The 14,713-nt window shown below is 44.7% G+C and overlaps 1 protein-coding gene across 2 annotated transcripts in view; it reads left to right on the plus strand.

Annotated features, from left to right (window-relative positions):
* The window catches only part of SMPX (small muscle protein X-linked), a 62,246-nt gene that overhangs the window by 18,681 nt on the left and 28,852 nt on the right, over positions 1-14,713 (plus strand). For both annotated transcript variants that reach the window (XM_025857834.2, XM_073901983.1), the window contains exons 3-4: positions 3,274-3,360; positions 9,494-9,642. In XM_025857834.2, the coding sequence (XP_025713619.1) occupies positions 3,274-3,360; positions 9,494-9,628 (222 nt within the window). In that variant the 3' untranslated portion in view covers positions 9,629-9,642. The remainder of the gene's footprint in view (positions 1-3,273; positions 3,361-9,493; positions 9,643-14,713) is intronic.

Consider the following 14,713-nt stretch of genomic DNA (forward strand, 5'->3'; position numbering starts at 1 on the left):
GCCCCTCGTTGGCAGCACCCAGCTGGAATTCCTCATTATCAGTGGCTGGAGACAGGCCCATTTAGGGATTACTCCTCGAGCTTGGTCTCTGAAGATGCAATGTATAGGCTCTCCAATTCTTACACTCTGTTCAGCACGGGGGAGGGATTGTCTCCAAGACATTTTAACCAATCTACATACCCTAACCTTCTCTAATTTCTTTAACAAGAGCCATGTCTAATGCTCATGCCATTATTCCCCCTATTTTTGACATTTCTTCAGACATCAAAACCTCAGGTGTTAGTGGACAGATGGCTAACAGAAGGACTTGGAGTAGCAACCGTGGGAATGTGGTCTTAGTGATATTTTACCACCTCATCACCACTCTACGAGGATAAACTCCCACTTAGAGCAGAATTCTCTAGAGCTGCAGTTTAAACCAACCTGAACATATAAAATATCACACGGTCTATGCTGGTTGAAAGTAAATTACAGACAACCTAACAATGGGAAGAACGAACGTTTTATTTTATTTATTTATTTGACAGAGAGAGACACAGCAAGAGCAGGAACACAAGCAAGGGGAGTGGGAGAGGGAGAAGCAGGCTTCCCGCGGAGCAGGGAGCCCGATGCGGGGCTCGATCCCAGGACCCCGGGACCACGACCTGAGCCGAAGGCAGACGCCCAACGACTGAGCCACCCAGGCACCAAAGAACGAACATTTTAAATACATGTCAATACTCATCCGCTTAAGGATGATCTCTTTCAGTGGTTGTCAGATTGGGCACCCCCCTCCTCACTGGAAGGAACTGCTCATGGCCCACGGTTTGGGGGAAGCAGATGTCGTTCTGCACTCCCTACCACCTTAGCCAGAGCAGCTCTACCTCTATCTCCACCTAGTTTGCATTTTAGATGTTCTCACAATACTTTACTTAAAGGAAGGGTTCCGTAGCCGAAAGGTTTGAAACCACTGACAAAGCCTAATATTCATATTACAAGCGGGAAAGATGAGACCCAGAAGACTGTCATCTTTTCAAGTACAGAGAATCTGTAACACCTCCTAGCCCTGGGCTCTTTGCCCTAGCAGAAGGCACCCGTTTAACCGTGAAGAGGCAACACGCATTGCTAAAATTAAACTCAGCAAGAAAAGGTGGTGTTCCCATAGCATGTGCTTTACCGAATACATTATCCTGGATGACCTTATGTATTCCTTTACTGAAAACTACAACCCACTACAGAGCATGCACACTTCATCAAATAGGTTAGTTTAGCAGGCAAATCTTTCAGAAACCGTATGTTAACTTCAACTCACCATTAGGAAGACGCCCTCTGTAGATGCTTAAAAAATGGGTCAGGGTTGTGATGATCCAATTAAACTTTTAGCCAGTCAACCTTCTCCCCAAAGTCCCTGTATCTACTTTCCCCCTTTTCCAGTCAAACTGTAGCAATGGGGTTAGTTATTGCTTCAATATAGATAATTGTCTGCGGGTCTTATTTACATGGTTTTGATCTTATTTCAGGACCCTAATGATATTTCATCCAGTCTAAGACACTGCCAATTGTAAAATACCATTATGTTATGTCCTGCTAAAAAATAAAACACATGTGCCCATTAAAAATTTAAGAAACCACTGGTTGTAAGACACATTTTGATTTCAGAGATATTAAAAGAGATGCATCTTGGAATTCATGAAATATGCTACCATATTTGCCACCATATAAGACATATTTTCCCCCTTGCCTTCTGCCCCTCCCTCCTCCCACTCTAGGCCACCTGATATTTCCATTAAGCAGAGGAATAGCATAGAAGGCTCAGCCTTAGACTTTCCAAAATACTTCCGTCTAAAATTGTGCTGCACATATATTTTGGCATATATAGTACACACTGACGAAAAAAACTCTTGGCTTGTTGGCCCTAGGAATGGTGATGTACCTCTTTTGATACCCTCCATGAACACTCTGGATCTGTTTCCTTTCTGTGGGATCAGCATTATTCTAGTAGGAAAGGGAATTGGAAAGACTCTAGGAAGAAAACATCACTTCCTGCTCTTGGGAGAACACAGATCTGCCATGTTGCCTGAACATGGACCCTGGATATTTCCTGTGTCTTGAGTTAAACATTCCCCTTGCAACAGAGCTCATATCAGGCAGTTCCAAACAGACCTTACCACAGTTCCCAATAATTTTGTTTGATGTGGCACCAAAATTGTCCAAACTGTATCATAAGGTAGTAAAATATTTTGTCCCTTTTGCTCAGGCATCATTTTCATGCATAACATCAAAGTGCAATTTCAACTTTTCAAGTCCACATATCTAGTTACCCATAAGGCAACACTTTATCTAAGTGGAAAAATTATGTTCTACCTTAAAAAAGGTTTTTGTTTTTTAGAGAGGGAGAGCACAATTGGGCGGGAGAGGCAGAGGGAGAGAGAGAATCTTAAGCAGGCTCCACGACCGGCACAGAGCCCGATGCACGGCTTGATCTCACGACCCTGAGATCATGACCTGAGCCGAAATCAAGAGTCGGATGCTTAACCAACTGAGCCACCCAGGCACCTCTTAAAAAAAAGTGTTTTTTTTTTTTTTTAAAGAATTCATGCTTTTTTAAAAAGATTTTTATTTACTTATTTGTCAGAGAGAGAGAGAGGGAGCGAGAGAGCACAAGCGGGCGCCCCACATGTTATCTTAATAAAAGACAAGAATCTATGAAGTGTGACACCAATGAACTCGACTTTCCAGCACTCTCCTTATGCACTGACCCACACAGTGGTGTGCTGGGGAGAAGGTAGAGGAGTGTCGTTTGTGGAGAAACCTCAGGAAGTGCTGGAACAGTCATAGGACATTATGGAAAGGAGGAGGTGGTTTAGGAGGTGTGAACTCAGCCCTCCTAGGGTGAGTCTGAAGGAAGCTGAAGGAGGGCTAAGCTGTGGGATGGCTTCTGTGCTTGCTGTCTCTTCCTTTCCTGTCATTATGTGTTCCTTCCTCATCTGAGGGAGAGGAAAATACTAAGCACCGCAGGAGGGCAGCATCCAGAACAAACTGTCTTGAAATTCTATCCAACAGGGAATTGTGAAATCACTGTACAGACCTAAGGATGAGTTCCAGAAATTTGTAATAAATGTCAGATTTTCCTTTGCATATTTTTGTCCTGTCATTATGGCAAATTTCTTGAGGTAAAAAGCTTTAAAGATGGACTTTTCAGATGCGTTTTTCCTCATAATGAATTCGGTCTCCCAGTGTCACTGCAAGTTCCTACCCTTTTCGAGCTCAATCTTCCCTGCTTTTTTCTTTTAGGCAAATATCAACATCCCAATGGGAGCCTTTCGGCCGGGAGCTGGGCAACCCCCCAGAAGAAAAGAGTGTACTCCGGAAGTGGAGGAGGTGAGGAAAACTTAGCTGGCAGAGCTCAGCCTTGTCTTTCCCCTCCAGACTCCTGACTAGAGTGGGGACAAAGGCAAGGTGAGGGTTGGCTCCCCAGGACAAGGGGGGCGGGAATGGACGTGGGGCAAGGAGTCACCGCATAGCATCTACATTTCTTTGACTGTCTTGCTCACTTAGCCATGAAACACACTGCTCCTCACTTCCCTTCAGCTCTTTAAGTGCCTGCCCCAGTTACTTGAAGATGCTGAGTTTAACATGCAGTTTGTTGACTGAGTGAGAGAGTGTGTGTGTGTGTTGGGGGGGGGGCGGCAAATAGCCTCTCAAATGCTCTCGGTCTGGCCACAGTCACTAGCTCGGTAAGGTTTCCCTCGGAGCTTACACTGAACCGAGCAGGATGTCTTTAGTACAACTTCTGATGAGTGACAAACCCCAGTGGGAGCTCAGGTAATAAGCACGTTAAATTACTCGTGGATTCCAATAAAAAGCCCCAGTCTCTGGGTATTTCCTTTGAAAAGAGGACTTTGCAAAGGAGCCGATCAATTTCTGTCTTCGTTTCCTCCCTCTAATCCTTTACCTCTTCCAAATTCATATGCCCGCTCGGCTGAAATGGAGGCTAAAATGAGTAAGTGCATTAAATAGAGAGGGGTGCCCCCCCCCCACCGCCCCGCAGTGTCTGGATTCCTTCACCAACTGTGACTTTTCTGATGAAACCTGGAAGGTCCAGTTCTGGAAAAAAAAAATTCAAGTTTCGGACCATGTCATTCGCACAAGACAAGGAAAATGGAATTAAACAAGGCCACAGGGCATAGCCAACTGTATTTCATCTTTTTAAAAAGGCACTCTTTTCTTGTAACTTCTGTAGGTGACCTTTTTGATATTTGCCCCCAAAGAACACCTATCACCATTTCAAAGTTTCCTAATAAAACTTCGGTTGTCCCTCATCTAACCTCTTCTTCCCTGTAAATAATTACTGACATGATCCTAAGTTAGTAATTCCAGCCTCTTATCAATAGGAAGATAATTTTTCAAAGAAAGAGATGGAGTATTTGAGTGACACCACCAAGTTCTGGAATTTCTGCCACTAAGTCACCTTTGATGAATAAAAATTTTGAATGCACAAGTTGAAAAGACCCAGCACTACCCTGCGTTTCTGGTGTATAATCTCAAACTGTGACGCTACATACTTGGCTCTCCAAGTTCACTCCTGACCATGAGCCCTCCCTTTGGGACTTTGGTCAAGCATTTCTGAGTCTACGTCTGCCAAATACGATCCACTCTTTTCTTCAGAGGGTTGCTGAGAGGAGTCAGTAAATGATTGTTCATCAATTGATCTAATGATCCAATTTTCATGAAGGACTCCGAGGCCTATTACTTGGCGTGTTGTAAGAAGAAGGCATGGGGAGGTTGAAGAGAGGACAGGGAAATTCTTCCCACACCTCCATTTATCTGTAATTAGGTTTTCTTCCTGTGCTTCCTTAAGCCGTGTGTGTCACTACCATGGCAGTCGGTCAAAAGGTAGCTTGACCCAGTTTTCTCACTGAACTGATGGATGTTAACAGTTGTTTTGGAGGCTTGCATCTCATCTTCCCCCTGTGCTACAGATGACCCTCAGTTCTTCTCTGTACAGCTGGTACTTTCCTCCTCCTAAGTGCCCCAGTTAGGGGGTTGGGAAATCACGTTGCTCTCACTCTTGTCTGACAGTTCCAGCACATTCTAAAATAGACAAGAACTGATATATCCTGTTTGTGAACACCTACTTTATGATAAGCCACATGTACAACTGGCTAATCAATATTCTTCACCGGATGGAGGGAGTGAGGTAGCCACAGAGACCCAGAGACCCCAGGAGTGTTTCTTGAACTGAGTTATACCTTTTGCATGGGGCTCTTGGGCTGGGAGGGTGGAGCTGAGGGTGGTATTCCATTACTGTCTGAGCAGAAATGAGCTCTCGGGACTCGTGGGGTCTTAGGTAGGGGTAGGATCTAATGACTCAAGGTCTAGGTTGGACCTTGGAGTAAGTTTCTCATGGCAACAACATTGCAAGGGGAGCAGTTAGGCAGCCTGGCTTGGCTACAAAGGTGCGTTAAGTAGGATTTTGTGGGTTTGCCACCTTTTGTCCCATAGTTTGGAGGGGAAAATGGAATCTGAAATAAAAATAAATTCTACAGCCACACTTTAAAAAAATTGTCTGGTTTGCAAACTTGGAATTGCTTACGTACCTAGTTTTGGGATTTGTTGCCTAGCCTTGCGTGAAGATAATCACGGTATAAAATGGAGATCATAACATACCATCCCTGAACATAACAGGCCACCTTGATCACAGCCAGTAGCTCCCCCATCTCAATCCTGACACTATCTCATACTTGAAGAGGACGCACTCCAGCAGGAAGCCAGGATCAGCCTGTGGCCGTCTGACCAGGCCTTGTGAGCACTGGCTGGTCTCCAGCCCGCCTATGGTCTCCGTGAGCCCTTTGTTCTGCTCACAGAGCTGAAGCCCACCCTCCGTCTGCTCAGCCCAGCCAGAGTTTGGCACGTGCCCGACCCAGAGGCCTTACAGCCAAATCCTTACAAGCAGGGCCCACCTTTTGGATGAGACAAGGCAGCTGCTTGCTTGAAGTGACTTGAAGGGTATTGACAAGCCTCCACTCTGCCTCCCAAATCTCTCTTTTGACCGTAATTCCATCGTTATGAAGCCAGAAAATAGCATGTTGGGACTTTCTGTTAATTATTTCCCTCTCCATCTTGTCCCTTCACAAGATGCAGACACACTATTTAATTCTGGTCACACTCCTTCCTAGCTGTGAGGCCAGGGGCAAGTCTCTTACTCCTTCCCTCCCTGCCTTGGGCCTCAGTTTCCTTGGCTATAAAACGGGGTAATAGTAGCAGGTTTATAGGGTTGGCATGAGGATTACACGAGTTAGCATGTGTAACTTGGAACGGCTAGCAGTGTAAGTGCGTACTGTTACTGCTAAGTCCTCAGCGTCTGAGCACGAATGAGCACAGCAGACCATCTCACCCCACAGAGCTGTGGTTAGGGGAGAACGCAACAGGGCGTCAGGGAGTAAAGGGGGAGATGAAGGTCAGATAGCAGGAAAACAGTTCACCATTTTGCCAGATTTTACAAATACTCTGTCATCCCCCACGGGGACGTTCCCCTTGACAACAGCCATTCCCCAAACAGGTAAAGGTGCTGGGGCCGATAAGCCCTTTCTCCAGCTCTCTTTATTTCAACCAAAGAATGTCTTCCATGTCCCTTCTCAATTCAAATATCTATGTGCAGAAGCAAAAAATGTACTCTGTATTAGCCAGATGGGGCCATCTGGAGCCCTGCTTACTCATGCCTTTATTTCTAATAATTCTTATAATAAATTTTAGAAGAAATGGAATCTGATTCCCATTTTTTTTAAAAGACAAGAGAAGATTCATTTAAGAAATGCCCCCACCATTAACCCCTTCCTGAGTCAATGGCATGTCTACTGACTGAAAATATCCACTTATAATTTCCATTATATGTAACTGTGCCAAATCAACTGCTAAAAGTCTTACCTTATAAAAAAACACAGTGAAAAAAAAAATAAAAAAAAATAAAAAAACACAGTGTATTGAGGTTTTAATAACTTGAAAGGGCCTAATATTAAATATTATCATCCTCTATCCGTGTATGTTCACATAATAAGTCTTTGCACATAGACACATAACTACACATATTGGCTCTACACATTAAATGTGCCAAAATAGCACATTTTGATATTACAAACACAGTGAATGTGACGTACCCAGGAACTTAACAGAAGGAATTAGAAACATTTTTCTTCTTCATGCTTCTTTACTAAGATCTACCCACCTAACAACCATGAGAACATTCATAAGTGAGGAAACATTTTTCATTTCACTGCTACACATATTAAAACAAACCCAATTTGTAGCCTTGTTTTAAACTTCTTTCCAAAAGCCTAGGAAAGAATATTTTCAAATACCTGGTCCCCCAAGTGGATGTTTAATCGTTTTAATGATTGCTTGTAAATCTGCTTTTATAAATGATGAGTGTGTGTGCCTGATAAAAGGAAGCCGATCCTATGGCTCTGTATGTACGTTGGCCTGAGGAAACAATATCTTCCAGATATTTACAACAGGTACAGTCTACACTGAATTACTTTATCATTTTGTGTGGGAGACACGTTAGCTCTTTCATCAGTGCTGTGCCAAGATTCAAAGAAAATGACTATAGGAAGAACCATTAGCCCTTAGCAGAAGAACAGCACCTCAATTATTTTATATTTTGCCTCACCCCTCAAACAGGCAATTCTATAAAGGACATGCCTACCAAATAATTGGTTAGAGGGTGGGAATCTTAAACAGTTTCTTCCCTTCTCCTTTAGGTTCTAGACAGTTTGAGAACTAGACATAGGAGCCAGATGGGGTCACAGCCCAGCATTAGCTTTAATACCCAAGTCACAAGGCTGCCTGGTTAGGCGGGCAACAAGTATGGGCCTTAGGGCTTGAACCAGAGGCAAACGTGTGTTTTCTTCCTCCTTTTCCCTGGAGCTGTACTGGTTCACTCAGTTGTTGGCCGAGCCGATGAAGCCCTGGCAGTCCCACACTGCGACTGTTAGTTTGGGTCCTCCAAGAAGTTGACACAACGACAGGCTTAGACGTGCAAAATATTTATTGGCGAAACCACTTTTAAGGAAAAATGGGAGGGTGACTAGACCTGTGATGTGGGTGAAGAAGAGTGTGACAGAGGGTCAGGCCGAAACCTCTTAGGCCTCGCTGAGGTTCTCAGGAAAATTCTCGAGCCCAAGTTCCTCCCCAGGAGGAGTCTCTTGTCTCCCAGCCACGGGCGGGTTTAGGATCCTGTGACACTCAGTCATTGGGCAGGAGCAGCCGTGGGAAGTGTGACCTCAGCGTGCTGATGGGCGAGTTGCAGAGCAAAGCGGCTGGGGTGATTTAATTACCCTCCCAGGAGAAAACTGATCAGGGAGGCGTGCTCTTGTGGCTGCCACGGTGACCAAATGTTCCTCCAACACCTTCCTTTGGGGCTGCAGAGTACCCCACCGCTAGCAGAGGAGGAATGAGTTAATAGGCAGCTTTCTTCTGTAGTAATGGCTTGGGTGTTCTAAGCGCCACACACAGCAACTGATCTCTGTTACTGTTACTGTCTATAGTCACTGTTAATGGGTCGGATTGGCGTATGTACACAGAGGCGTGTATTTGTCATTATGGTACATTCTGGGGATCAATCAGCTGAACAGCATTGGACAAGTGCGCACGTCTGAACCAGGCATTGGAGGAGCCGCAAAAAAAGTATAGGATGTGGTCCTGCCCTAAAGCTGCAACAGCATGAAAACATTAGATAATAGGAAGTTGAAAATCGTTCCCAGGGGCGCCTGGGTGGCTCAGTCGTTGAGCGTCTGCCTTCGGCTCAGGTCGTGATCCCAGGGTCCTGGGATCGAGCCCCGCATCGGGCTCCCTGCTCGGCGGGAAGCCTGCTTTTCCCTCCCCCACTCTCCCTGCTTGTGTTCCCTCTCTTGCTGTCTCTCTCGGTCAAATAAATAAATAAAATCTTAAAAAAAAAAAAAGAAAGAAAATAGTTCCCAAAGCCGGGAGGGAGAACTGGGCCTCCTCTGTGGCTCCCTCTCACGCCACCCACATTCGAGAAGTTTTTGTGTATGTCAATATCCGTTTGTTTATGCTTCCTGGAGATGCTGGAACAAAGTCTGGCAGCTACTGTGCACCCCAAACAAAAGAATTTTAAGCTTCTGGACTAAGTCACTGTTAGAGCCAACTGTGCACTAACATTCTACAAATCTCTGCTATTCAGGCATATTAGGATCGTAAGAGGCCAAATTAAATTTGCTCTCGTAAGGTGCTTCTCTTGGAAACACAAATCCTAACTAGTCTAATTTTTGTTAGTTATCAGACGTTGACTACTCTTGGGTTTTCTAAGTCACGTGGAGGTGACTTGTTTTCTTCTTCCAACTTTATTCCATACTTGTCTACAAACTTCAGATCTGGAAGCTCTGAGGGTGTCTCAGTAGCACAGGAAGAAGTGACGCAGCTAGAATCACACTTTGACAGAGACCAAATGCCTTTTTCAGTGAGCTGATCCCTTTTCTCTTTTCTTTCCCTTCAGGGTGTTCCTCCCACCTCGGACGAGGAGAAGAAGCCAATGCCAGGAGCGAAGAAACTTCTGGGACCTGCGGTCAACCTTTCAGAGATCCAGAATATTAAAAGTGAACTGAAGTATGTCCCCAAAGCTGAGCAGTAGTTGGAAGAAGGGAGGTGAGTGAAAAATTATTTCCTTCCCCTTAAAGAGACCGCTATAAAATGGATTAAGGAAGCCTTCCATAGAAAGAGTCTGGAATTCTGGAAGCATTCATTAAGTACCAGGGCCTTCACTTTAGACCAGTTTTTCTGGTGCAAAGGTTTTCTGGTAAAGCCGAGCTTTGGGGCCTATCATATTTCATAACCAGCCAGAGAGCCATCGAGGACGTCCGCCTGCCGACCCCTTTCTGCTCACCTTCTTAGTTGGGGGAGGAAGATGCTTGGGAGGAGGCCCTGAGGAGCTTTTCATCTTGGGGTCCAGGGAGAGGGCCTCTGTCGTTCCATGCCTCAGTTTCCTCACCCAGATGCCACGAAGAGTGATGAGCTAGTCCTGAGGAGAGGCTCATGGGAGCAAGGCGCTGAGGAGGTCTGGAAGTGTAAAGGGGGTAGAGACCGGTTCAGGCCTTGAGACGAATAACCCGGGTGTGTGCAAAGCAGACCACGCAGACACAGTGATGACTCAGAATGTGCACAAGGGAAGGGCAGGCTCAAAACTGTACCTGCCACCCTCCCGAGAAGTCAGTACAGGCAGAACCTGTGACCTCATTTTCATTGTTATTGGATCTGTTCAATGATGACCCTCTGGTGAGGGCTCAGCCCTGACCTCCATCTGCAGACCTGACGTGTGCGAATTCTGCCAGCAGGGGGCGTGTGGACTTGGTCTGTCCTTTCTTTCCAACCCTCCGGTGGGACCCTAAGAGCAAATCCACTTTATCCAACATTACTGAGTCCCACCATGCACAGTTGATTCCATTTCTTAAACAGAAGTTTAAATTTAGAAGAGAGGAATCTATATTGGTAACATAAAACAGTTATTTACCTGGCTGACTGCCCATTCATTCTTTTGTTCATCAACGTGCTCATTTCTTCAACCGATATTTACTGAGCATCCGCTCTGTGCTGAGCACTAGAAACATTTGTTAATCATATACCATATGCCAGATACTGCGTGAAGAGCCTCGTATCCACTGTTCCTGTTAAGCCTTATGATACCCACTTATTGCTCCCATTCTTGAGAGGACTTTTACAGGAGCACTGGTTTTCCCCATCTGTCGTGCATCCTCAAGAGGGCGTGTGACTTCAAAGTTAGTGCTGTCACTCAACTTGCTACTCCACTTCATCCCTTCCTCCTACCGCACCTTACGGAGGGATTGCACTCTCCCTATAGGTGTCAGGGTGAAATCCTCTGACTACGTAGGTAGAGGCAAGCACAGCACTGGAGCCCTGCCACGCCTTCTCTTGTAGACATAACGAAGAACAGAATGTTCTCTGAGATAATCCCAAGTGTAGGGGCGATGTTCCTTGTGTCATGCTTATGCTGGCTTACCAAGACATTTGCAAGTTAGTTCTGAGGAAAAGATTTCTTTATAGCACAGAGAAAGAGGAGCTGTTTTGAATTAAAATAACACAACAGTATCTGGTGTTTGCAGCACAGTTACATAAAATAACAAAGGAGTCAGGATAAAATACCGTGGAGTCTCTGACTCTAGAATGAATCCCAGGAACCTGGTTGGGGACAAAGTGACACCAACAGGAACTGATCTGAAGCGTGACTAGACACACTTGTTATTATTATTTTTTTTAAGTTTTTCTTTTAAAAGATTTATTTATTTATTTATTTGACAGAGATAGAGAGAGATCACAAGCAGGCAGACAGGCAGGCAGGCAGGCAGAGGGAGAGGGAGAAGCAGGCTTCCCGCTGAGAGGGAGCCCGACGCAGGGCTCCATCCCAGGATTCTGGGATCATGACCTGAGCCAAAGGCAGAAGCTTAACCGACTAAGACACCCAGGCGCCCCACACTTGTTATTATTTATGACAGAATGAAACAAGTTGATGAGGAGTATCATGACACTCAGTCCTGCTTATATAGCCCAGCTGAGATGAAATACTCCAATAGGCTGGGGACGAAGCCACAGAACTTTCTTGTGAGAAAGCCCAGGGAAGAAATTAATGTTTTGTAATATTTATTACCATCACCCAACCAAGGCCAGTTAGACACATGAAACTTTAATGTAAACTTTAAAGGATTTTGCTTTTATGAAATCTGTGTCGACCTAAATTTAACCCCAGTTACAGTTTCAGAAGAACTTGGTTTTGAAGATTCAAAGGAATGCTGATTTAAAATGAGCTCAGAGAAAGGGAAACCCTCCTACACTGTTGGTGGGAATGCAAGCTGGTGCAGCCACTCTGGAAAACAGTATGGAGGTTCCTCAAAAAGCTGAAAATAGAGCTACCGTATGGCCCAGCAATTGCACTACTGGGTATTTACCCCAAAGATACAAATGTAGGGATCCGAAGGGGTATGTGCACTCCCAATGTTTATAGCAGCAATGTCCACAATAGCCAAACTATGGAAAAAGCCAAGATGTCCATCAACAGATGAATGGATAAAGAAGATGTGGTATATATATATATATATATACATATATATATATACATACATACATACATACACAATGGAATATTATGCAGCCATCAAAAATTGAAATCTTGCCATTTGCAACGACGTGGAAGGAACTAGAGGGTATTATGCTAAGCTAAATACGTCAATCAGAGAAAGACATGTATCATATGATCTCACTGATATGAGAAATTCTTAATCTCAGGAAACAAACTGAGGGTTGCTGGAGGGGTAGGGGTGGGAGGGATGGGGTGGCTGGGTGATAGACATTGGGGAGGGTATGTGCTATGGTGAGTGCTGTGAATTGTGTAAGACTGATGAATCACAGACCTGTACCTCTGAAACAAATAATACATTATATGTTAAAAAAAAAAAGATAGTAGGAAGGGAAAAATGAAGGGAGGGAAATCAGAGGGGGAGACGAACCATGAGAGAGTATGGACTCTGAGAAACAAACTGAGGGTTCTGGGGGCGGGTGGGGGCATGGGTTAGCCTGGTGATGGGTATTAAAGAGGGCACATACTGAATGGAGCACTGGGTGTTATACGCAAACAGTGAATCATGGAACACTACGTCAAAAAGTAATGATGTAATGTATGGTGATTAACATAATAAAATAAAATAAATCACTGTTTATCTGTAAAAAAAATAAATAAAATGAGCTCAGAGAGGATCTTGTAGTGTTATCTGGCAGTGATTACAGGAACGGGGAACAATATCAACTCTATAAAATATCAAAAAGTTACCAGAATATCCAGGACAAGTTTTTGTTACTTCACTTTCTCAGGGAAGACTTTAATGATTCTTCTTTCCTGAACAAATTCTAATAAGGCAAAACCACTCAGAGAGGCCTGTTTTTCCTTATTCTTACAGGAATGTGAAAACCTACATTGTCAGGGTAATTTTTTTCAACTTTTTTAAAAAAGATTTTATTTATTTATTTGACATAGAGAGAGAGAGAGTGAGAGAGAAGAGAGCACAAGCAGGGGGAGTGGCAGGCAGGCAGAGGCAGAGGGAGAAGCAGACTCCCCGTCGAGCAGGGAGCCCGATGCGGGGCTCGATCCCAGGACCCTGGGATCATGACCTGACCTGAAGGCAGCCGCTTAACGACTGAGCCACCCAGGCGCCCCTTGTCAGGGTAATTGATCCAAATTCCAAATGAGCACCGTCGTTGTTTTAAGCCAAGGAATGATCTTTATTTCTCATAGGAGAGGTATTAGGCTGGTTTGCTTTTGACCTATCAATTCTTCTCCTGCAATTATGTCAGATTTTGAGACTTCCATGGTCATGGTTTGTGGTCACAGAGGGAGAGCATTTTTTTAACATTGATCAGTTCAGTGGACTCATAAGCAGTAAATATCCTGGACCAGCCATCATTTAGCCCCTTACTGTTTGGATTGATTTCTTCCTTCTTGGGCCCCCACTTTGTCACCTACCCTCACCATGTCCTGTTCAATGATTTGATCAAACAGATTGTCGTCTGAAGTTTGAGTAAGTCCATAGTGTCAAACACTGTGAACACCATGCGACCCAAGGCTCAAAGTCCAGGTTATAACTATTACAATACTTTAACATAAAGATGGACCAGCATGTCCTTCCAGCTGAGATCAGTGACTCCTTTTAAGTGGGATTTCAGATTCCTTCCATGCCCTGTGCCATGGCTAGAATTGTTCTTGGAAATCGATTTAAAATATTATGGGATAGGAACCAAAAAGGACAGTGACTGGCCAGTTAGGGATCAGGAATCATGGCTTTTGGCAAAGGACTTAGGACCTGGACCCAATCGGGAACCAGAGCCAAGCTACACAAGGACAGCATGTATGGAGTCAAGACCAAGAGACATGGGAGTATCCCAAATGGGACCCCAATCCAGGCTGGTAAGGGCATTAAACAAGGCCAGATGAAGAGACAGGACCAGAGGCAATGTCTTAAAAAAAAGAGCCTTCCAACACTCCCGCACCTGCTATTTGCTGCTTGATCCGGAATCCCCCGTGTCTACAGTCAGAAGACACCATCGGCTTGTTTGCTTGTAGCTACAGCAGATTCCACCTCAGACTTCATAGACAGGGATCTGGAGAACCCAGAGGACTATTCAGGGCTGATGTCCAGCACTCTGTGTCTATTTCTGCTCCCTCTCAATCCTCAGATCAGACCACAGGGGCCCTGTAAAGAACCTCTATGACTAGCTTCTGTACCACGGGCATTTTCTTCATTCTGTGCTGAGATATATAGATGTCATACTTGGTCTCTGCTCTCAGGATACTTCGATCTTGGTGGAAAGATAAAATACTTCAAAAGGCAATTCAAGAATTAGAGAGTGGGAGCACCTGGGTGGCTCAGTTGATTAACCATCTGCCTTCTGCTCAGGTCACGATCTCAGAGTCCTGGGATGGAGCTCCACGTCAGGCTCCTTGCTCAGTGGGGAGTCTGCTTCTCCCTTTCTCTCTCTCTCAAGTAAATAAATCAAATCTTAAAAAAAAGAATTAGCAGCTCAGCGATTCAAGATATCTAATGGCTGTTTATGACCCCCTAAGTAGGCAGTAAAGATAACCAATGTTATGATTTATGAGAGGGGAAACTCGTGATGATTTTGGTTCAGGGACAATTTGAAGGAGGTGGTGGGAATG

The sequence above is a fragment of the Callorhinus ursinus genome, unplaced genomic scaffold (genome assembly GCF_003265705.2).
Source record: "Callorhinus ursinus isolate GAN/ISIS: 27379988/994484 unplaced genomic scaffold, GSC_fseal_2.0 scaffold16, whole genome shotgun sequence".
Taxonomy (NCBI): domain Eukaryota; kingdom Metazoa; phylum Chordata; class Mammalia; order Carnivora; family Otariidae; genus Callorhinus; species Callorhinus ursinus.